Source organism: Nilaparvata lugens, chromosome 5, assembly GCF_014356525.2.
Source record: "Nilaparvata lugens isolate BPH chromosome 5, ASM1435652v1, whole genome shotgun sequence".
Classification (NCBI taxonomy): domain Eukaryota; kingdom Metazoa; phylum Arthropoda; class Insecta; order Hemiptera; family Delphacidae; genus Nilaparvata; species Nilaparvata lugens.
In genome coordinates, this window is record NC_052508.1 from 11,158,451 (window position 1) to 11,184,864 (window position 26,414).

The following is a 26,414-nucleotide window of genomic DNA, read 5'->3' on the forward strand; positions in this document are numbered from 1 at the left end:
AAGAGGTTATAGACAGTCAGGTTGGCTGCGAAACCACACGTTAATCCCACGCCTCCAAATGGTCACCTGCTATGCGCATAAATATGGCACAGCAGGGGGCTATAGCATACAGTATGAGATGTGAGGCGTGAGCTACTATCTAATGGCTCTGTCAAATCGGTAGGCAATAGCACAGAGGAGTGATACTGTATCACAGTGAAATGATACTGTATCACAGTACAGTGGAGTGATACATAGTACTAGATGATTATGGATTATTACATCTATGGAGTGTATCACAGTGAAGTGATACTGAATCACAGTGAAGTGATACTGTATCACAGTACAGTGGAGTGATACTGTATCATACTCCTCTGTATCACTGCCTGCGTTGCAATAGAAGTGGAACCACCCATAGAAACAAACATTTGAAAAGAACCACACTGTTGTTACAAAAACTGAGATAATAAGATTCAACAGGAAGTGATGCAAATAAAATAACGTCTGGCAAGATCTCAATAGTTTTATTAACAATTTGATTTCCAACATAGGCGCTACGCGGAGCACAAATTCGGCTCCTTCCAAGCGTTCTTAACGTTTATCACTATTTATAGTAATAGGTATATACATACAACTCATCGAAACAATCTGGTTATTGCCACACAACATAAGTTAGCGTGCTTTCACTAATTAAAATACGACAGTATATTCAATATACATCATGAATGATCTATGTATTCACAATAATTTCATTAGAAGCAGCAACTGAGCCGGTTTCAACGAAAAATGACAGAAAAATGCGAAATCTGTTGTCCGTGGACAAAAATGAGCATTATGTTTATTATTTACAACAGAAAATATAATATATTCGTACGATATACAACGATAAAACTGTTGTACAACGCAACTATAAATTTCAAAAATGCCTAGATGTTTTATACTTGTTCACTTTTAATAATACTAAAAGATCCACCATTTTTAATCGTATTGTTTTGTTTGTAATCATCTAGACCGGAGTGATCCGAATAAATCAACTAAGCAATATCATTACCATCATCTGACTTATACTTTTGGTGGGGGTGGGGGAGGTTTGAAAAAGATTTTCCTCGTTTTCAAGTTGGACCACTTGAACCTCTTCCAGTAGAAGGACCAGCCTGTGAGCACTCCCAGAATGATCATACTCTGCAAACACAACACAAAACATAAATCTAGCATATTTTGTCACAATAATCTTCAACTATCCATATAACTACTGTCAGAATTCCTTATATATTAATAAATAGCATAACTGCTACCCAATCAAGAAATGCTCACAATTTATTGAAATAGTTATTTGTATATCTAGAGTGAAAAGTACTGTTTTTTCTCCCTGAGGGAGAAAAAACATTTTTCACTCGTGATATGCACAACATTTTTCCTCCACCTACATTTTTATAAAAACTGCAAATAAAATAATTTTTAAAAACGTACGTGACCAAACAATGTGTTCAAACATAATCTAAAAAGTAAACAGCTGGGCTGGCTTGTAATCACAGTTCTCCGCCGACAGCACTATCTAGCTAGACGCACACAGATCGTCATCGGACGGACGGCACGCATCGGACGGATCGGATTATTAGATTTGATACATTGTTTTCAATTGGAGTGCGCATACTTATCCGCATCCGTATAGGTATGCGCACTCCAATTGAAAACAATGCATCAAATCTAATCATCCGATTCGTCCGATGCGTGCCGTCCGTCCGATGACGATCTGTGTGCGCCTACCTTCTATCAGCAAAAGTTGTAACAATAATGGCCGCTATAACTATAACTATGATGAAGTTCCCGTTTTAAATTTGATTACTGTAGTTAATTAGGAATATTCGTTGGCTGGTATTTTGAATAGCATGGAATAAAAATAAAATTTTATACATTTTTTTAGTATAGTGATATGAAGTTTGTAATAATTTTAGCATACAAATATAAATTTCATATATTGATCAAATTTCTGGTTGAGGTATTGAATTTAGTTGGTTTAATGACTACTCTATATGCTTCCTCATCTGAGCTTAGACCTTCTAACCTATTTCAAATGTACGTTTTAAAAATAGAGATGCTTCCCATGTTATTTAAATGGAGTTACTTTTACGCTCTAGGAAGTTTTCCTGTTTTTTCCTTCCGAGAGCGAAAAGTGACACTTTAGTATTATGTTGAGTAAGTAAGCACTTTAGACAGGAGGTGGAGGAAAAGTAAATCTTTCTACACGCCTTAACCTAGGAAAAACAGAAACAAATCTACGACTTTTGTTGGTGGGAGACCCTTGCGGGAAGATCCCACCTTGCTTGAATATATATTTAATTTGAGCTGTCACGAATGTCATACTTCAGCCGGGACCGACAATATTTAACGTGCCAATCCGATAGCAAGGGAGTGATCCGGTCAAAAACTTTCGGTGATACGCGGGTTTGAACCCGGGATCTCTAGACTGCTACGCAAGCACTCTATCCACTATACCACGGATCACTCCAGGAGAAGAAATGTAAGACGAATAAGATGGATGAGTAGAGAGGAGAGGAGGAAGTTAGCATACCTTAAGCAAGTAAAGCATTCTGGTGTCGTGGTCGGGGTTTCCTGTCCAGTGCAGGAAGTTGGTGACGTCTTTAGCTAGCTGACTCTGGGTGGCCGGCGTGCCGTCCGAGTATTCAATGATCTATAAAAAATCAAATAAAATTGCTAATTATTTCACAAACTTATAAAACAATTAAATCAAACGGACATACACTACACTCATTCATGATGAAACAAACTTCTCAAAATTTTCCCTCAATTTCTCTAGGTTAGGTTAGCTTAGTTTAGGTTAGGTTAGTTTGCTTCATGGTAAAATAAACTTCTCAATAGTTTCCCTCAATTTCTCTCACGACATTCAATAAATTAATCTACAACGTGCCGGCTGCACAACAGCCGGTTAAATTTTAACCATGATTAATTCCACGAGAACCAATCAGAGAAGCCGTCTTTTCAAAAACGCCTTCTCTGATTGGTTCTCGTGAAATTAATCACGGTTAAAATTTAACCGGCTGTTGTGCAACCGGGACTAAGTTCTAAATTAGTGAATGAAGAATAACAACTTGTGATTCCTTTCTCAATCCAACTGAACAAACTTCAATAAAGTTCTTATTCTCAAATTTCCAAACTGCATTGAAAACTTCCAGTCATTTTAACGAAATTGTACACGATTGAATATAGAATGGATATTTCACCCTCAAACATGGATAAATTAACTTCTACAGCCTTTTTCCACATACCATTATTAAGCCAGATTTCCGCCGCACATCAGTATCAGTGAAAACATGACCGGTAAAGCGATAATATTATTCCCATAAGTTCTAATGGGACTTTTTATACACGCTCGGCCGTGCTGAGTGGAAACAGTCCTATCAAATTTCATGGAAATTATATTTTCAGTGTGCCGGTCACTTTCACTCTCACTGATATACGGGAATCCAACTTATTTATTTATTTAGAGTATGGCAGATACACAACAAATATATAGCTCATGAGACTCAAATGCCTAGATGATATACACTGTATATTTCCAATTTCTTTGAGATGTTGTGTAGTTTCGGTCAGGAGAACATAAGTTTGTCTGACCGCCATTATTTGCTAGTCCACTTAGCGTTACCCAATGTGCACCATGGAGACAAACTAGCGTTACACATTAAGTTAAAAATCTGATTGCTGGAACAATTTTGAGGTTAAAACTCAATTTTCAATTTTTACAGAAAAAAAAACATTTTCAAAATCATCTTCACCATAACAAATTTCCAAAATTGCTTCAAATTGTAATTTATCACATAAAAACAATGCAAATATAGAATTTCTGTTTGAAATTTGCATCCAAAAAACGTTTAGCTATGCTGCTAAGCTGGTTACTAAAATAACAAATAAAGAAATAATAATCCAGCTTAAACCGCCTCAAATGACATCATCGCATTCATAGATTCCATTATTTTTGTACTCCTGGCACAGTTCTCCTATGGTTGAGTTTGTTAAACCAAGGTCTATAAATACAGGTCATGACACTCGTGTTATTTATGGAGCGGCGAATATGTGGGGTCTTCATGGCGGTGCATTTGAAATATTCCAATCGGCTCATAACAAAATCATGCATTTTGCTTTTAAAAAACAATATTCTGGTTCAGATAATATGTAAATTCAGGTTTTCGATTTTTTAATAATGAAATTTAAATAATAAATGGTTCAATAATGCATTTTCTTATTATTAAAAATTGTTCTTATTCTTGTAACTTTTTATGATTCATAAGGCATTGGGACAAAAGGCTAACCTCAAAAAGAGTTTGAAGTTCTCAATCTAAAAATCAACAATTCAGTTCCTAGTTGGAATCTAAATATTATTATTCTGTGGAAAGAATTGATTTTACAATTCAAAGCCAAGCAATATTCCTTGAACAATATAACAAAATAACACATCATGTTGTTCAATCTATTATGATAACAGCTGATAAATTTGAAAATTGGTGAACTAGAACCCCATAAAATGGCGATTTTGCAATGCATCACGGGATTGTGTCATGACCTGTATTTATAGACCTTGGTTAAACGAACCTGAGTATGTGCAACAGAATCTCAAAGCTCAATTACAATCCAAAATCGAAACCTATGTTGAACACGTTTGATTACTTAATAAATTGAACCTGAACATAACTTAATTGTGCTAGGCGCACACCAATTAGTCAATACAAGACAAGACATGATCAATCACAATACTTCACATAGTTGCTTATGAAGGCATGTCTAATTGCAATGACTAATCAGTGTGAGTTGCATAATAAGCAACAATGTGAAGTATTGTGACTAAACGTGTCTTGCCTTGACTAACTGGTGTGCGCCTAGCCTAAATGAGATATCTGAATGATATCGATGTCAATATCTAAAGACGTATGCGACACGAACACGAGAATTTCACTTTTCATCAGCTGCTGCTATGCTTATTATATCTGTATTTGTATAAAAATAGTAAGATGCAGATATAATAAGCATAGCATCAGCTGATGAAAAGTGAAATGCGCGTGTTCGTGGCGCATAAGTCTGTACGCACCTTAATACTAGAATTATTAGGTATTAATAATTGCGTGCTAGAATTATTGAGCCGTACGATTATCGCATTGATAACGCAATAAGCTGGCCTTAGGTATTGAGCCATGACATGCTCTAAGCGTCATGATATTAAACAAATATTATTGTAAGGTCAACAGTTGACAGTATTCACCATTTGAAAAAATTGAATATATTTTGAGAGGAGTGACTCGTAACTCATTGTACAAAGCCAAGTAAGATCAACAGGTGACAGTATTCACCATTTGAAAAATCTGGGGTGGCGCACTCACACAGCTTTCCATGCCGTTATGAAAATTGATCACCTGACGCTAGTGTACACGCGCATCTCAAGTCTTTGCTATCTTTATTGATAAGATAGCATCTTGCTATCTTTATTGATTTGGCCAAGGCCTATGATACAGTATCTCATGAGCGCCTATTATGTAAACTAGAAAGGGTTGGAATCAGAGGAACTACATTAAAATTATTTGATAGTTACCTTTCACGTAGGGCACAGATTCTAACTATTAATGACTCAGTTAGTGAAGTTATCAATGACTCTCCTACTGGCTACAGCCTACCTCAAGGTACAGTCTTATCACCAATCCTATTTTTGCTGTATGTAAATGAATTGTTGAAATTGGATCTGAGCGGGGGCGAGGTGTTTTCTTTTGCAGATGATACTGTTCTCTTGTTTAGCGGTGAAACATGGCACCAAGTTGCTTTCAAGGATATTAGAGTCATGACAGTAAGACAAATGTATGTTTTGAGCGTGATTAAATATTTTTGTAGATACAATTTTAATTTTATGCAATTAAATAATGAAAATCATAGGACTAGGTATAATTTGTACAAATTCGCATCATATGTTTCAAACCTAACACTTATTCGTAAGCAATTAATTTATATAGCTCCAAAACTAATAAATTCTATTCCACCCGGGCTTATCATAGAACTACCTTCCAAAAGTGTACCAAGGAATATTAAGAAATGGATAACTGAGAGTCATTATTTTGATTTGTATATTGTGTAGATAATTTAATTTACATCCATTGTAATTGTACTACTATTCTGTTAAATTTAAGAGTCTCGATACATAGCTTGATTAATTCTCTTAGAATATAAGTTGTAATTTATTTATGTTATTTTGTATACATCTTTTTTTTTTTTTTTAATTAGATGTGGATGACCGAAGTTTGACAATATGCTACTCCTACTGGCGAACAAGTGATTTTCACTTATGCCAGTGGTTTCATTTCCACCTCTTGTACCTTTATTTTGTTGATAGAATGTAAGTAAACTAGATTAAGGTACATTATCCTAAATTTTGTAATTGTTGAATTTTGTGGAGGAAATAAATTTGATTTGAATTGAATTGAAAGTCTACTATTCAAAGATCTGAGCCAGCTGGTGACAAGACAATAACGCTGGAGACACACGAAGTCTGCTATCTCTTCTTAGTGAATAGATTCAATAGTTACCAACAGTTAGCAATTGAATAATCACATTTTCTCGAATTTCGAGCTTATTTTCAATTTTAGGTGAAAATGTTACTGAACATTAATTGTAGAGATTTTTATGTTGAATCTTTCCAACTTGAGTTTTTTTGTTTAAATTGTATCTGAATCCTTATAATTGGGAATCTAAAATCAAACTTTGCATAGATGGGGCGGAGCTCCTGAAATTTTTACAGATATGGGACTGGTGGCAGTTGATAGAGCTTGTCAATGACTGATTTAGGTATAAATTTGATCAAAATCGTTGGAGCCGTTTTTGAGAAAATGGCGAAAAACCCTGTCTTTGACAACATTTTCGCCATTTTAGCCGCCATCTTGAATTGGATTTGATCGAAATTGTTCGTGTCGGGTCCTTATAGTGAAAGGACCTTAAGTTCCAAATTTCTAGTCATTCCGTTAATTAGGAGATGAGATATCGTGTACACAGGCGCACATACACTCATACACACACACACATACAGACCAGTACTTAAAAAACACTTTTTTGGACTCAGGGGACTTGAAACGTATAGAACTTGAAACGTATTGGGGTACCTAATTTTTTCGGAAAGCAATACTTTCCTTACCTATCAATCAATCAATCAATCAATCAATCAAATAATTCTTTATTCATCATTGCATCAATACAATATAAATAACGTCACAGTAAAAGAGGTCAAAGAATTTCAACATTAACAACAATTCAATTTAGATACTCCTGAATTGAGTACAGGCTCATAGAAATTAAATATCTCTTCAGTTCTCTCTTGAAGTCTGCACCCTCCTTCTCTCTGACATCAATCGGCAGCTTGTTGAAGAACTTTGCTCCCATGTATGATGGCCGTTTTTCGAAGAAGTGTCTCCTGTGCTGATGAAGTGCATATGTTCTCCTTGAGCGTGTATGATACCGGTGGGTAACATATTCTTCATTTTTAAATTTCAATGTCAGAATACATTCCATTATGTACAGTCCATAAATTGTCAATATCTTGAGGCTTTTGAATTTTTCTCTCACAGACTCTCTGAAACCTAACTTCAATATGATTCTGACTGCTTTTTTCTGAACTGTGAATAATTTTTTCAAGTTTTCAAGAGATGTTCCTCCATAGAGTTCTACTCCAAACGCTAGGTGAGAATGAATGTTTGCAGAGTAGATGGTTCTCAGTGTAGACTGACTTGAATAATTCGACAATACCCTGAGTGAATAGAGGCCAGAGTTCAGCTTCTTCAATATGCCATCCACATGTGACTTCCAAGACAATCGTTGGTCTATTGTCAAACCCAGGAACTTTGAGTTTGAGGTTTCCTGAAGTACGTGACCATCAACAGTGAATTCAGTCTCCTCATCCTCACGAATTCCAGCTGAAAACTTTATAGCCTCACATTTAGTTGGATTCAGTCTCAAGCAATGATCCTTGAAGAATTTGTCAAGCTGAAGCAGACCTAAATTAGTGCGTTCTTCAAGTTCTTCCTCGTTGTCACCAGCTACATTAAGCGTAGTGTCATCAGCATACATACACAGCTGCACATGTGAATTTCGAGGTATTTGTAGGTTCAAAACTGAAGGGAGGTCTTTCAAGTAGATAATGAAGAGGATAGAGCCTAAAATAGATCCCTGGGGAACGCCTCGAGTCACCCTTCTAAGTTCAGATTTGAAGATTTCAAGTTGAAATCTTGATTTGAAGGTATCATAAGTTCTTCTTCTAACTGTCACGAACTGCCTTCTATTTGAAATATATGAACGCATCCACTGCAGATATCTACCAGTCACCCCACATGAATGCAGCTTCTGAAGAAGTATATTATGAGACACCGACTCAAAAGCTTTGGTGAGGTCCATCAGAATTGATGCTGTGCGCCGACCTGCATCAACCTGCTCAACAATCCATTCAATACTACTGACCGCTGCTGTCATTACTGATCTACCGCGCTGAAAACCATGCTGTTCCTCGTCAATCAAGTTGTATTTAGACAGGTGTTCCATAAGTCTATTACTCATTGCTCTCTCAAATATTTTGGAAAAGACTGACGGCTCTGAGATCGGTCTGTAATTGCTGAGCTTGTTCCTATCTCCTTTCTTGTGTATTGGCGTTACTTTAGTTATTTTCAAAAGTTCAGGGTAGATTCCGGATACAAATGAAGAGTTTACTACATGGACCAAGGGCTTCATCAGATAAAATTTAGCTTCTTTTATTACGGACATTGGAACTTCATCAAAACCACACGATCTGAGATTTAAAAATGATCCTATTATATTGAGCATTTCTTCATCATCAACCTGGTTTGGGCGAAATCGGCATTCATTACTTCCTTGTAATACATTGATGACTGTATTTGTATCTTGAGGAAATAAAGTATTATCTGTGAAATATTCATTAAACAGCTTTGACACATCTGTTGGATTCTTGTAGAGTCTCCCATTATGTTCAATCTCTAAATCATGGTCGGTTTTATTATTTCTACCAGTTAAAGAATTCACTACATTCCATGTACATTTGGTCGGATTTTTCGAATTTTCAATTAAAAATTTAAAATGCATTTCTTTTGCAGATCTTAACTTTTCTCTGTATTGACGTTTTTCTCTGCGGATGTCATCAAGTGAATCAAAATCATTTGCAATCCTGGCTCTAAAGCATTTACTACTTATTTCCTTTCTTAGCTCTCTCAGTTCAGGTGTTATCCACTTGACTCCACTTCCAATCCTTTTTATTTTGTCCACTACAGGAAATGATTTGTTAAAGTAATATACAAAGGTAGTATGAAATTCATTATATTTATCTTCAACCTTTGCATTAAATACATTGAACCAATTTTCTAAAGAGAGAAGACTCTTAAATCTTTCTACATCTGTTTTGGAGAATCTTCGGGTTTTAATTCTAATAACACTATCATTCTTCCTTTTCTCTTCTACATTTTTATATTCTAGAAGTTGAGCATCGTGGTCTGATAAACAGGTGTCTATTCCAGTTATAATTATATTTCTGTGTGGAAGATTTGTAAGAAAATTATCAAGCGCTGATTGTCGAGTTGAGCAAAATCTAGTTGGAAAGTTCACCATGGCAGAGAGACCGTAGCTCTTCAAAATGTTCTTCAGTTCAACTGAGGCTGTCGTAGCCTCTAAAACATCTATATTCAAGTCACCAGCGATCAATACACGAGTATAATTTCTTGAGAGTAAGCTGAGTAGTTCATCCAATTTATTAAGGAATATGCTTTTATTTGAGCATGGACTACGGTATATTCCCACCAACACAAAATCAACCATATTCAACTTGAAAGAACAGACAGCCAATTCAAACTGAAATTCTTCGATGAGATTATCAATGAAAGGGTTTGATACCTTCTCCATGTTGACACCTCTTTTTGAAAGGATCACAACGCCACCGCCTTCTCTACCCATTCGAGCAAACCATACAACTGTCTCATAATTCGCTATATTCAACCTCTCCAACTCAACGTTTTTCATTTTATGTTCAGTCAAAATCACAGCATTTGGATTTATCTCGTTCAGAACTATTTCCAGTGAGTCTATTCGTGATGGCAGATGAAATATATTCTGGTGGAAAATTGAAAAGTCACAGGTCATTGCGGGGTTCGAATTACGAATGATAGATTCTCTAGTCATGTTCGCTGCAGATTTGTCATCTTTGTCACAACCTAAAAGTTTAAATGGTAATAGAGCAAGGAAATTAAAAAATTGAATATACTTTGAGAGGAGTGCCTCGTAACTCAGCCTTTGTCATAACAATGGATCCGACAATGTTAATCAAATAATGTCATTATAACGTGAACCTCACTATAGGCGTCATTATATACGAATATTACTACTGTATTGTCAACAGTTGACAGTATTCACCATTTAAAATATGAATATACTGTATTTTGAGAAGGGTGAGTCGTAATAAGAAAACAAAGATATTGTCAAATTTCACTATAATATTTATTAAAAACTTCAAAACAGTACAATGGTTTCACGTTTACCAACGCATCATCAGCTGTACTGATGCGTTTTTAATAAATATTATAGTGAAATTTGACAATTTCTCTGTTTTCTTATTATGGAGAGATTTCACAACATCACCATCAATTCTACTAATTTTATTAAGAGTGAGTCGCACCTCATTGTACAAAGCCATTTTAAAAAAGTGGCTTTGTACAATGCCATTATAAAGTGGATCTCAATATAGGCATCATGATATACAAATATTATTGTAAGGTTAACAGTTGACAGTATTTACTATTTTTAAAAGTAAATATATTTTGAAAAGAGTCGTACCTCATTGTACAAAGCCTGGGCCATACCGATGGCCCCGCCTGGGAAGTAGGGGTTGTAGTGTTGGCCCTCCTGCAGGGTAACACCGGCCGGCGCATCGCAGTAGCCCGTCAACAGCGAAAATACGTAGTCCTAAACACAAAACATATCACAAACGTTCAAACTTTACATCAAAATTAATATTAAATACATGCTCCTGGACTTCAATTTTAATATTAAACTTCAAATCAAATAGTGCTGTGACTTTTAAGCAAAAAGAAGAGTTCACCATAACTGAAAACGTCTCATTATTGGTTTTTTTATCAGGTTTTTATTGATTTTTAATTGATTCTTCTTCACTTTCACAAAAATTGAAAAAAAAAACACGAAATAATTTGTATACATCATAAAAATATAAAAAGAATCAAATGGCTCACAAGACTTTCGTCTGATCGTGAGTCTAAGGAAAATACAAACAAGAAATTACAAAAAAGGTGAAAAACAACAACGGTAAGCAAAAGAAGAAGAACAATTATTATAAAGGTGTGATCACATTGAATGCGTATGCAGAGTGAGTGTTATGTATGGGAACCCTTCAATAAGATGGAGATATAATACTGTAACTTTCAGGATAAGTTATTAGTCAAATACTCTACGTTTTGACGTACAAATGAATTTCTACCCCACATGAGGTGCTGACTTAGGGGTTGTAACTCGAATATTTTGAATGTAAACACACATTGTGTGGTGAATCATCATTTCAAACTAGAGGGCTGACTCAGAGGATGGTTGTAACTCGAATATTACAAATGTAAACACCCATTGTGTGGTACATAATTTTAAAGGCCTTTCTAAAACAAGAAAGATTACATAAATAGAAATGTTCTATCATAGAACATTTTGATTAATGCCATCTCTCTTGTTTTGAAAAGGCCTTTAAAATGATGTACCACACAATGAGTGTTTACATTCAAAATATTTGAATTACAACCCCTAGTCAGCCCCTCATGTGGGGTTAAAATTCATTTGTACGTCAAAACGTAGAGCATTTGACTAATAACTTATCCTGAAAGTTACAGTATTATACAAAAGTCTCCAACTTATAATAAACACAAAATATTTTTATACAAAAATTGTAGAAAATTTAATTTTGAAGAGAAAGATGTAAAATAAGTCTATAATAGAGAAATGCAATCTTTAAAAAAATAATCCTGAATTACATACAAAACGCATGGAAAATAGACAACATCTGGTAAGCTCTCTTTACATGCGTTTTATATGTAATTAGGGATTATTTTTTTAAAGGTTACGTTTGTCTATTATAGACTTATTTTACATCTTTCTCTTCAAAATTAAATTTTCTACAATTTCTGTATAAAAATATTTTGTGTTTACTGTAAATTCAACATAGTAAATCTGCTTCAAACCTTGAAGGAACTTGTTTTTTCGGGACCAAGTTTCGCAACATATCTTAAAAATTACTGTAGCTACAGGTCTGGAAACTAACTTGAAGGAACTTGTTTTTTCGGGACCAAGTTTCGCAACATATCTTAAAAATTACTGTAGCTACAGGTCTGGAAACGATTTTATTCTATTCTTAATTTCATTTTATATGAAGTACGCTAAATTATACATCTTTATTAACAGCCAGCAACAAATACCCGTAGGGCTTCGTTTCAGCAGGGGAACTGAAATTCAGACGAAATATTTCACCATGTATAACTTGGTAACCTAGCATTTTCGGACCTATGTTATTTAGAGCTTTTTTCTTCTTTTGATGTGAGGAATCACGCCCTGACTTATGGGCACCTTTTTTCAGAACACTCTGTATAGTTGGTAATAATAACTGTAGTATGAATGAATGAATGAATTCGACCAACCTGTCCGCCATGTCTGGCCATAGTAATGTAGGTGAGGTCAGGTGGATAGGCCCCGTTATTAGCAGCGCGCGCCGCCTCTTCGTTGGGGTAGGGACTCGGGATGTAGTCACTGAGCTTGCCGGGTCGCTTGAAGTAGTTGCCCTGCGAGTCAGGCCCGTCCTCAATCATGGCCTCCTCTGCTTCGGCCTTCGCCTCTTCCTCGGTGTGCGTCTGACCCACCAGCTCGCGGAAGGCCACGTACTTCAGGCTGTGGCAGGCGGCACACACGTTCTTGTACACTTCGTAGCCTCGACGCACGCTGTCACCCAACGAAAAACAACAAATTAGTGCAGTCATTTTATAAAATCAAATAAAAAATTGCAACTTTTATGATTTTGCACATAATTATGTCGTACTTATGATGCCAAACGACATACCAAAAGTCATCGACGATAAACCTTGAGCTCCAACCACCATCTTGGAAAATAGCGACCATAATTAAATTTTTCTCTTTTCTAAGGAAAACTATCCACGGTGGAGAAAAATTATGGCGTTTATTGTTCATATTTTCAAAGACTAGTGTATCTATTATAATAAATTAAGTCAATAATATATGTTATGTAATAATATGACTTGGCATGATTCAATGATTTATTTCAGCCGAAAAATACATCAAGTACATTAGGCCAAGTCATATTATTACAATAACATATATTATTGACTTAATTTATTATAATAGATTCACTAGTCTTTGAAAATATGAACAATAAACGCCATAGTTCATAAAAATACTTATAGCTTATAATCCTTTGAGATGAAGCTAGTATAGCCTAAAAAAAGTGATGTGGTTAACTTCCGAATGTAATAGATAAAATAATTACTGTACAGATGAGCCGGCAATCATTGAATTAAGGTAGGTATCCCTGAATTCATTAATAGAATATAAGGGGTTCAACCTTCTATTGAAAGCGAAAAAGATACATAGTAAACAAGAGGCGAAAAAGAGTCCATCTCTAATTCCAATTCAGAGACTTCCGATACCTGGCGCAAGACCCTTACCAAACATCAAAGTTACAAGGGGCAGGCTTCTTATTTCGTTATGTAGCATATTAAAAAACTCAATACCAGATGAGGGAAAGTTCTACTTATTCGTTCAAATCTGACTCTTGACTGGAATATATTCTGGTTTCTCCTTGTAAACTAACTGAGTGACGCGCAACCACTCAGTCAGCCAGATAGAATCTTTGTCACTCGTCACCGGGCATTGTTTTAGACTTGTACAGCCATGTTTCGGCTACCAGAGTTGAGGTCGAGCTCGGCATCCAACCACCAGCCAAAATGTGGCTGCCAGGATAGCTGCCCTAGTCTGATGGGGGCACAATGTATTTGTTGGGACAATTACTATAGTGAGGTCCACGGTATAATGGCAGTGGAGAAAGATATGAGAACAACGTTGCCGATCCTCTGTCTTGTCAATGCCTTCTATATACAGGCATAGAGAAACGATAGCATAAGTAGATATATCATGGTATAGGGTTTATGTCGCAACTTTTACTGTTATCTCAAGCTGACAGTCCACGTTATTCTTTCCTGTGAAGCTTTATGACGCTGGTAGTCTCTCATATTGTGCCGTTCATACACTCTCACCCCATAATCGACAGTAATCGGTTTGAGATGACAATAAAAGTTGCGACATAAACGCCCCATACCATGGGATATCTAGTTACGCTATTGTTTCTCTATGATACAGGTTTGTTGATGTGATATTTATTTATTTATTCGTGGACAGAATCACAAATCATATAAATATGATTAGGAAGGAACAACAGACTTGGCCTAAATCTATTCCATTCCCAAATTTTGATAAATTAATAAAATGTACAAAAAATAGTTTATGTTTCTACTGTAAAACGTTCAAGTTCAATTTTCGTCCAAATAACTGTTCATTCCCGTTTAAAATAACCAATTATATTTTATTAAGAAAAAATGATATTTCTCAATAATTTTATAATGAATTTTCATAATTAAGATGAAATATATTGTTAATTAATTATTAATTCTACATTGTTAAAAGACAATCTGGCAACAGAGCGAAGTGAGAAAGAGATAGCGCTATCCGCTTTGTTGAATGATAGACAAGGATAGCAATACCATTGCTAATCAAGGACTGCCATTGTAACATGGACCTCACTATAGCTTGCCGGCTGTAACTAACTTATTTTTAATGGGTGCGTAGCTTCGTCTGCACCGTTCTATTTGACCTTGAGCGACCTTGTTACAGGAAACTATATGTGTTCATTAAACAAGAAATTATATTCTTCAATAATTTCATAATAAATTTTCATAATTAAGATGAAATATTTTGTTAATTATCAATTCTATATAGTTAAAATACAATTTTGTCAATGCCTTCTGTACACGGTAGCTGATACAGGTTTGTTGATGTAATCTGTTCATTCTCGTTTAAAATAATCAATTATATTTTACTAAGCAAACAATTATATTTTTTAACAATTTCATAATTAAGATGAAATATTTTGTCTATTAATTCGACATTGTTAAAAGACATCTGGGAACGAACATAGAGAAAGAGATAGTGCTATCCGCTTTGTTGAATGATAGACAAGGATAGCAATATCAGTGCTAATCAAACACTGCCATTATAACGTGGACCTCACTAGGCCTATAACTATTTTTTGTTCATGTTTTAGGGAAGAATATTATGATCACTCCAACACATTATAATAGTGGGTTATAATAATTAGGACTGAGTTTATGATTAGCAACCTCATTTGAATTTGTATTATAATCCTCTGCTTACAATTCATTGGAAATCAGAGAACTAACTATTAATAAACGAAAATCCAAATTTAATCACCAAGAATAATTTAGTTTAGTAATAATTATATATTCACTAGCTTACCCGGCGAACTTCGTACCGCCAAAACGTCAATCTATCTCATATCACACTTGACTTTATTTGGTGAATCATGAAATTTATTTATTTACAATCAATATTTTCATTTACATCTCAATAAGGACTTCCTATGAGCTTAAAACTACCGGTTTAATACCAGTAAACAATTTTATGACAGAGTGATGTGTATATTACAGCTGGTAAGTTTAGATGCTAAATCATATTATCACAACATGATCTTGGATCATGATGATCTTCCCGTTCTACGTTAGCCGCTCTGCCGACAATTTCGAAAACATAGGTCTGTAAAATGGATTAATATATAATTATTATTAGCCCCCCTATTAAACATTCTGGTCAGAAACCATCCCCAATATTCACACAATATATTCCCAAAGTTTCATGCCGTTCTGTCAAGTAGTTTTTGAGTCTATAGGGAACAAACTAACAGACATTCATTTTTATATATAGAGATTAGCATTTGAATAAATTTAATATCTCAGTAATTCTATATACAATCAGAGAAATGACTTATTTCAAGTTTTTCTACTCAACTTCACATTTACTAGAACAAAGAAAGAGAGATAGATATAGTACTAGCGATTACCTAGCATGATCGAACGTGCTGATCAGACCGCTGGTGACGTCCCAGGGGTACTTGGGCGGATGCAGTTCAAGGTCACTAGCCCTCACCGAGGTCTCCAGGGCATACAGCAGGCAGCCCGCACCTCCTGTCAGCAATCCCAGGCTGGTCAGCATCTAAATAACACATACAAATAATGTAAAACTTACTCACAGTTCATATGAAACCTAAAGCTACGTTTACACTTTGTAGCTGGAGAGCTATATAAAATTTGAGCTACATAATAGCTCTGCTATGAGTAGATTTAGCGCTAATTTTATGTAGCAGAGCTATATGTAGCAGCAGGCACTAAACAGCAGTAAACAGCTGCGGCAGCCTTCCATCAAGGACAGAGCAGCTACATCTGGCTCTGCTATAAACAAAAATTGACATATAGCTCTGATTCTCTTTGATGTTTACCGAAAATTTTGGATAGTTCATTTTCTGCTATATAGCTGAGAAAATACTTATACCAGTTATAGAATAGACATGGCCCATTGTATATTCATACTGAAAGTCGATGAAGCCAACATCTACTGCCATATCACCATATCGTGAAGTCAGCATCGGATAGAAAACAATGTAAACAAACTCTGCAGAAAAGTTTTCTATCCGATGCTGTGACGTCACGATATGGTGATATGGCAGTAGATGTTGGCTTCAGAGGCTAGACTTCCCAGCATGTCTATTCTATAACTGGTCTAAGAGAAAATAGGCTTAAAACTGCTATATAGCAGATCTCCAGTGTCGCTTTTTGAACTTATAGCAGAGCTATATAGCTGAGCTACATGTAGCTCTGCTACCTACATAGTGTAAACCTAGCTTTAGATTTTGCATAAAACCTAAAGAATAGATGCAATGTTGAAGGGATATTTTTGTTTACCTTAATTTAAAAAAAAAAAATTCTTGAGAAATATTAAGGCTCAACTCACACTACCTCGACTCAAATCGTACGATTCCAGTCGAGGATGCTCCAGTCTCTCGACCTTACGACTTTTTCACTCATTGTCACTACTTCAGTTCAATGCTACTCCATTTCTAACCATACTTTATTAAAAATATAAGATCTAATTCGTCACTAATTTGCATGTAACAGATTTTATAATAATTATCATGAATATATTGTTTTATCTAATACGTATTATTGTTTTCAGTTATAAGTTAGGCTCAACTCACACTACCTCGACTCAAATCGTACGACTCCAGTCGAGGATACTCCAGTCTCTCGACGTTACGACTTTCTTGCTCATTGTCATTATTTTTATAATGATTGTTAATATTTTTAATAAAGGCAGCTAATCAATCAATCATTATCTCGGTTCCATGCTACTCCATTTCTGACCTCACATTATTAAAAATATGAGATCCAATTCGTCACTTATCAGCATGTAACAAATTTTATAATAATTATTATGAATATATATTGTCTTTTATGATTCTTATTATTGTCTTATTGTCACCTGATTAAATTTAGAAAAGTTTAATGAACAATGTTTTTGTCTTTGAACAGTTTTTGTCATCGACAGAAAGATTGTTTATTTCATTTGTTATCAAAATTATTGTAGCTTCTCTTCTTTTTTTTGATAACAAACGTGCTCGCTTGTGCGACTGATAAAAATATGTATTTGAAATGACTTCATGTTTGGCATTGACTGAGTTATATATTAATACCCAAAATTTTACTTTTGTGGTGTGTGAGCTCGTTCGTTAGGACTGTGAGTAAAAGTCCGGCTGTTCTGGTGAAAGGGGATAGATTTTGTTCTTGTTTTATAATACAGTTTTCCTGTCACAGTTCGGGCAGTTTAAAGAGAATTGTATTATTAAATAGGAAGGGATCTGAACCCACTTCATTAGATCAGTTTCTTTTTATTTTCCATTAATAATTAACGTCGCGTTCAACCAGTGGATGCCAAATTGGGAAGCCATTATCATAAAGGTAGGTTACTACTGAGTCATTGTTTTAAATTTTCCATAACCACAACAAATTGAATCTTCACTAGCAACAAAGCGAGTAGCCCTTGAAAAATTCATCTGTTTATTGTTATTTCATAATTTCTAATTTCTTAAAAATGCAAATTGAATCTCTTCAGAAACAAGTTGAAACACAGAGGGAACAGATCAAGTCAGTAACGCTGGAATTTGAGAGAGAGAATGGAGATGTTAAAAGTCAGCTAAGAGCAATGTCAGTGACAATTGAAACCTTGGAGGCTGACAACAATGCTCTGAGGAATGAGAACAGCTTGTTAAGAGATAGCTCTAATAAAAATAAGAGCTTGCGTTATAAATCCATGAATAATGGTAGCAAACAAACCAAGTCGAGTAATGGAATTAAACCAAGTCGAACAAGCATTTCAAATTCAAATGTCGATAGTGATGCTGTAGTTTCGAAAGAGTGTGAACCCAGTCCAGCCACTCCTAGTCTCACGGTTCACCACTACGCTGACAGCCAGGGTAGAGATGTCGGAAGACACTTCAAGAGGAAAAGCAACTTGAATTTCACTTCATTTGTGAAGCCGGGGGCCAGGTTTCTTGATGTCATGCCGGATGGATTGACGGATTTTGGCGGGAATGATGTGTTGGTGATTCAAGGGGGTACCAATGACGTCAGTAGAAATGAAGCCAAGGACGTTCTGATTGCTTTACGAAGGAGTCTGGTGGCTCTCTATGGAACCAACGTCGTCGTGATCTCGATTCCACATCGCTTCGATTTGGCGGACTGGTCTTGCGTCAACAAACTGATTAAAGAGACTAATATTGCTATTAAGAAAATATGTAATCTGTTTCCTAATTGTAAGTTTATTGATATGAGTCATTTGGGGAGGAGATTTCATACAACTCATGGCTTACATCTCAATAAGTTCGGTAAACAAATGATCAGTGATAGTATTATTGAGTGCGTGCAAAGTAATTTCATAAATACAAATTCATATTCTGCTATTCCACTACATAATTCTTTTTTAGTTTAAACTGCCTCGCATCGGAGAGGGCCCCATCTAATTCAGATTTTAATCAATTAGTCTTCTCCGATTGTAATTATCCGCATACCTCCCGTCTGACAGGGTCTGAAAGTTTTGAGATAAATAATACTGAAGCTTCTAAAAAACACAATACTTCTATATTGAATTTAGCAATGGATATTAATGTTCCTCTTGACAATTTGACACCTCACTCGCACCCAGCTACTAATGTATCTCAAAAGGCGAATGATAGAATCTCGATTTTACACCAGAATGTGCTACACTTGCCCTCACGCTTAGACTTGTTGAGAATTACCTTGGAGGAGCTAAAGCCTGAGATATTAGCTATCTCTGAGCATAAAATGACAGAGGCTGAAATAACTCGCTTGAATGTACCCCATTATCAGATAAGTTCTCAATTCTGTAGATCGAAAAATGTGGGGGGTGGAGTTATGATTCTGGTTCAAAATGAAATCTATTCAAATTGTAAGCCTGTGATCCTGCCGGCAATACAGTCGATCACTAGCGAGAAAGAGTTTGAGTGTTGCTTATCTCAATTTTCAATGAATAAGTTCTCGTTTGTGTTGGCATGCTTGTATCGAACGCCTCAACACTGTTTTTTAGAACCATTTTTTGAAAAACTTGAAATCTTGCTGGAAATTTTGTGCAATAAATACGAGAATGTTGTATTGGCTGGTGATATTAATATTAATGTCTTAGAGAAAAATAATGTGTATAATAAATTCATCAATGTTCTTAAAATGTACAACATGACTTATAAAGTAGATTTTGCGACCAGAATCACAGCTACATCTGAAACAGCTATTGATAATTTTATAACAAATATTAATAACGACAATTTAAGAGTTTCTGGAATTATCACTCACATATCTGACCATGATGCTCAGCTGTTTGAGATCATTCATATTAAGAATGCTATTCACCAAAAACCAATTCGTAAATTGTGCAGGAAATTTGACAGTGGTAACTTAAATGTATTTTTTATGGATCTGCTAAGATTGGATTGGATGGAGGTTTACCAGTCTCCAGTGATGCTAAAATATGATGTTTTTATCACAACTTTTTTGTATCATTTCAATATAAATTTTCCAAAACTTTACATCACTGAGAAACAACCGAATAAAAGAAAATGGTCGAGCGTGGAGGTGGATAGGAAGAGAAATGAATTGTTAGAGATTGAAAAAATGTACAGACATACTAAAAGCGAAAACTTGAAAAATGAGATTAAATTTAGGAAGAGAGATCTTAATCATAGTATAGAGAGGTGTAGGCAGAGATCATTTGACAATAAAGTTTCTATTTCAAAAAATAAAAATAAATTAGCTTGGAACCTTATAAATTCAGAAGTTGGTAGAATCAAAGTAAATAACCATTCAAATATGTGTGTTGAAGACAATGGAAATCTTCTAAAAGATCCTACTAGCATTAGTAATTGTTTTAATGACTTTTTTGTGACAGCAGTAGATAAATTTGTAAGACCGAATATTCCTGATAGGCCTATAAACACATCCAATCATCAAAACTGTGATTCCACTCTTAAATTCAAATTCAACTATATTTCTGAGTCAGACTTGATAAAAATAATAATGTCTTTCGAAAATAAACTTTCCTCAGGGCCGGACGACATCCCAATCACGGTTGTTAAAGCAGTCTTACCTGCAATTATCAAACCCCTGAGTCATTTGATAAACTCATCCTTAATATCTGGACACTTTCCAAATACTTTGAAGATAGCCCGGGTATTTCCTATATTTAAAAAGGGTAATGTCAAGGATCCAGCATGTTTTAGGCCAATATCGATTTTATCTGTTTTCTCAAAGATATTTGAGCGGGTAGTGTATATTCAATTGATGGAATACCTGGAAAAAAATAATTTAATAGATAAGGAGCAGCATGGCTTCCGATCGGGGAAATCCACGGTAACAGCCGGAGTGGATTTCATCGATTCTATCATCAGTGCTATAGACAGGGGAGATAAAACTATAGGTACGTTCTTAGATATGAGCCGCGCTTTCGACAGTGTGAGGCATGATATGTTGATAGACTCATTAAACACCCTGGGAGTGAACGGTAAGGAGCGTACTTGGTTCTCCTCCTATTTGAAAGATAGGCAGCAATTCGTAGAGATTGAACATATAGATGAAACTGAAACGCTGCGCTACAAAAACAAATATCGCTCCAACATTAGACATTTGAATTATGGTGTGCCTCAGGGGACAATATTGGGCCCGCTGTTATTTATCCTGGAATAGTCATGTTTGTCAGGTAGTCAAAAAAATCTCCCCTGGGCTGTATGCTTTAAGACAAATGTCAAATAAATGCAGTCTTCCAACCATGAAAACGCTTTATCATTCATTGGTACACTCCCATCTGGCCTATGGTTTATGCATCTACGGAGCCACGACCAAAAGCAATCTTGATAGAATTCTCATTCAACAGAAAAAAGCACTCAGAATAATGATGAATCTAAAAAGAATGGACTCTGTAAAACTAGTTTTTTCGCAGCTTGGCATTCTTACAGTTTACGGACAATATTTATTTGATGTAATCATGTATGTTAGGAATTACCATGTAGAAGAGCTACGGAATGAGACTCATGGGTACAATACTAGATTTGGGAGGATAACGGAAAGACATAGGTTAGAATTTTTTAAGAAAAAGACGCACTACATGGGAAGAAAATACTTCACAATGCTGCCTTTAGAATTACAGGCAATAGAGAACATTAAAAAATTAAGTATAAAACTCAAGGAGTTTTTAATATCATTGTGTCTGTACTCCCTGCAGGAGTTTGCAGATAGCACTTTGCGTTTGTGATTGTGATGTGACTTACTCTTCTACTACATTTTATGTTTATGTTGTTTGTGTTTTGACGCTGTTCCTAATGTACCTGTACATGTTTATGAATAAAGATTTTTTCAATCAATCAATCAATCAATCAATTATAATTCTAATTTTGTACTAATAATTTATTGTTTTGTTTTAATTATCAAAACCAGTACGATCAATTCTTGTTTTTCATTTTCCCACCCTTACATACTCGGTGAAGGCACATACGTGCTTACATTATCTAAAATGATAAAACATCACTTCAATGAAACATAACCTCACATTCATTAAAAATGCACGGTACTACGCAACTCATGTCGAGCCGACGCTCGTCTCAGTCTCACAGTCGTGAGGTCGCGGAGACTAGAGTCGACTGGTCTGAGTGTCACCATTTGAAAACACATGCTGCGTCGAGAAGAGACTAGAGTCGCAGTCTCTTCTTGACTTGAGTCGCGTAAGTGTGAGATTCTAATTATAATTCTAATTTTGTACTAATAATTTATTGTTTTGTTTTAATTATCAAAACCAGTACGATCAATTCTTGTTTTTCATTTTCCCACCCTTACATACTCGGTGAAGGCACATACGTGCTTACATTATCTAAAATGATAAAACATCACTTCAATGAAACATAACCTCACATTCATTAAAAATGCACGGTACTACGCAACTCATGTCGAGCCGACGCTCGTCTCAGTCTCACAGTCGTGAGGTCGGGGAGACTAGAGTCGACTGGTCTGAGTGTCACCATTTGAAAACACATGCTGCGTCGAGAAGAGACTAGAGTCGCAGTCTCTTCTTGACTTGAGTCGCGTAAGTGTGAGTTGAGTCTTAAGCGCAGGCCACACCAAACTCGCTCCCGCGGCGGTAGCGAAGTTAAAAAACTCGCTTTCCATGTTATTAAATTGAGCAGGCTCGCTCCCGCAGAGGGAGTACCTCGGCGGTAGTTTCACTTCGCCGTGCCAGGCGAACTTTTGAAACGTCCGCTGGTGGTACTACCGCCGAGGAAGCGAGCTCGGACTGGCCTGCACAATTCAATAACATAGAAAGCGAGTTTTAAAAGTTCGCCTTCGTTTGCGCATGCGCAGGATACCGAGACTCACACGTGACAATGAGTCATCCTCCAACTACGGTACGTTATTTCTAAATGAATTTGGTTGTTCAAATTAATTAGCGTCATGTCCACTGTCTATCACTTCTGCTACTAGTTACTAGTACCTACATTACTACGACACGAAGTACAGCGCTGTGGTTGCCGGCCTCCCCCCCACTACTAGAGAACCACACTCATCAAAACAAAAACAAAACCAAACTATCGCTAGCGGACGTTTTTTGGTGTGGCCTGAAGGGCACGCCACACCAAGCTCGCTACCGCGGCGGTAGCGAAGTTTTAAAAATCGCTAGCCATTTATTCAGGTTGATCGCGCCACACCGAGTTCGCTACCGCGGCGGTAGTACGGCGCACTACCACCTACGACCGCCTGCTAGGCGATTCAACAAAAGTTCGCTGAGAGGTAGTATGGCGGACAAAGCGAGCTCAGTGTGGCGCGCTCAACCTGAATACATGGCAGGCGATTCGAAGAGGTAGCGCATGCGCTCAGAGTGATGACTCATTCGGCGTTCCTCCTTACAACACAACGCAACTAGTACGTCTCACTCCCACACTGTAGTTGGACTTTTCTTCAATTTGACGTCACTCTGTTCTCTTCCCACTTCCCAGAGATTTTCATCATTTTTTCTTCAATGGAGGAGAGCATCATAGAAGAGGTGAGAAAACGCCCAATAATTTGGGATTTTAGAAGCTCTGAATACAAGGATGCAGTGACAAAGGATAGGGAGTGGAACGAGATATCAAACATGTATTTTAATTGACATTGTTAATTAATATTGCTAATTGACACTGTAATTAATATTGCTAGTTGATCAGTGCTAGCTCGACTGAACAACTTGCGTGAATGCGTACTTGCTTGAGTTGCCGAGTACAGTGCTGAGTGCTGTAGTCACGCCCTCCCCCCACTACTAGACTCACTACTCGGAGACTACCGCTAGCGGACGTTTTTCGGTGTGGCGTGCTCAGCCGAGAAACCACCAGCGGTACTACCTCGGCGGTACTGGCGAGCTTGGTGTGGCGAGTCCTTGAACTACCACCGTGGGAGCGAGCTCACTACCTCTAGCAGACGTTGATTGGTGTGGCCAGTGCTTTAGTTCTGATAGTCAGTATGATTTGAATACTGTGTGATGACCGAGACTCCTGGAAGCTACTTGGCTGAATGACCCCACATAAGTTGACTATAGGAGAAATGGCAAAGGAAAAGTGCATGATACACCATGACCAGATATGTTTCTGACACATTTCCCCTCAGCAAAAGAAAACAGTTTCGAGACAGTCTCTTGGTCACTTGCTGGTCAATTTAAATTGTGAAACCAGAATGACGCTTCTGAACTATTCTTGGTGTCCAATCTAATCAAGAGGTATCAACTCGTATGGCCTTTATTGAAAAAAGGACATCAAACGAAATATAAAACGTTTGTGTCAGGTGTCTCACTCTAGACACTCTAATGTCATATATATATGAATATATCCTTTCTAATAGGATATATGAATCATAATTGTGCATGACGTTGATCAATCCAACGTTGACGTTGAAAATGTCCTTATCAATAAAGCAATTTCTATTCTTATTTTCTAGGATATAGTACTCTGTAACAATAAAAGTGGCTTCAAGTACTTACCGCCTTTCGGCCCTTTGTCCAAGGCTGAGCGGTAGAATATAAACATATCTGAAAAAATGAAAATTTGTAAAAGTAACTCGAAGAAAAATGCAAAAATAGTTATGAAAATTATACATTAAATTCTAAAATTTAGTTAATAAGAAATAGGCTATTTTAATGCGCAATGTCTGAATTTAGATAAGTAAGTTGTCTTCGATAAATTGTGATGTAAGCAATAAAATATCGATATAATAATTGATTTTTCAGTCTCAGACTTAAACTTTATGAGTAAGGAACTTTTTGAACAACATACTAATCACAAACTTATCATTTGATTGTTCATCATCATAGACTGATAATTAAATTGAAGTACTATTAATGCAAAAATGTTGAAGATGTGTCTAGAATCCATTCAACAGCGGATTGCTAAAAATAGCACTGGCCCAATTGCCCATTATTTAGTTTAGACAGGAAATTATGGGTACCTAGTAACTCTTGGGTCACCTTATAATATTACAATAATACTTTACTAATAATTTATAAGAATAAAAAATAGTATTTATTCTAATAGTAGAGGATAATAAATATTCAAATTCATGATTCCTTGTCGTTATGGATTTTAAGACAAGTGGAGGAAGGTTAGTATAGTGGAAAATACTAAATAAGATAGCACTTCAACAAAAACATTAAAAAATACTAAGATATAAAATGTTAAGACAAAAGACGATTAAATTTTTATTTAAAAAATCAGCAATTACTTAAAAGCTGTTACTTATAGGAAAAACTTAAGATGCTCTCTTATTGGAATAACTTGTAATGGGACACTTAAAACTCCAACAAGCTATTTATAAATTCCTTCAAGGTAGAGTTTAAATAATATGCTCATACTCATTTTATGAATTTGTAATTATAGTACAGAGGAGGCCACAACTATCTAATAATTAATGTCAATCAGCAAGATAATTGATCAAAAAATTAACCTATAGAATCAACATAAAAATAGATTTGACAAGGTTAGTAAATGATGTTTGATCCACAATATAGCATACAAAATATGTTCAAATAGTAGCTACAATATTGACAAAACAAAATAGTAGAAAATCTATTGTGAAATTACTAAAATTGTAAGGTGGATCCAAATAAACCTGCCAATTTTATCGGTGTCCCAATGCCCTACAATGAAGGTGAACGTCCGATATGCTCTAATGAAAAATTGAATGTTTAAGATTGGAAATAATTATACAGTTGTTAATATAGGATAAAAATTAAAATAAATTACATACCTGTTTCGGAATGGAGTTGGGGTTTAATTTTAAAAGACGATTTCCGTACAGTCTACCTAAACTCGCCGCCATGATGATGGAAAGGGCAACACTCTTCTCTTCTGCAAAAATCTAATATCAACTGTGCAGACATAAAATTGAACATTAAAAGTAAATTCTACTAATTTCATCTGAAAGAGGAAAATAATATAAAAATATTATTATTCGAACAAAACTATATCTTTTGATAGCTTAAATGTATTTTAATTGTTAGTTATTGATTTATATATATATATAAAGTTCAAAACAGTTTTAATCACTAAATCGATTAAGTATCATTTTTTCATATGGATTTATTATTTTCCTATAGTTTTATTGTTTATAATTTGAATATCTTCTGTTTTTTTT

At 35.7% G+C, this 26,414-nt stretch overlaps 1 protein-coding gene across 1 annotated transcript; it reads right to left on the reverse strand.

Moving 5' to 3' along the window:
* Positions 1-484: 484 nt before the first annotated feature.
* On the reverse strand, positions 485-26,148 carry LOC111046494 (cytochrome c1, heme protein, mitochondrial). The gene is made up of 7 exons (XM_022332055.2): positions 26,028-26,148; positions 24,766-24,813; positions 16,211-16,362; positions 12,708-13,005; positions 10,852-10,980; positions 2,552-2,671; positions 485-1,161 (listed from the first exon to the last, which is right to left on the reverse strand). Exons 1-7 carry the CDS (start codon positions 26,097-26,099, stop codon positions 1,042-1,044), a joined length of 939 nt encoding a protein of 312 aa, XP_022187747.1. The 5' UTR covers positions 26,100-26,148; the 3' UTR covers positions 485-1,041.
* Positions 26,149-26,414: the final 266 nt, after the last annotated feature.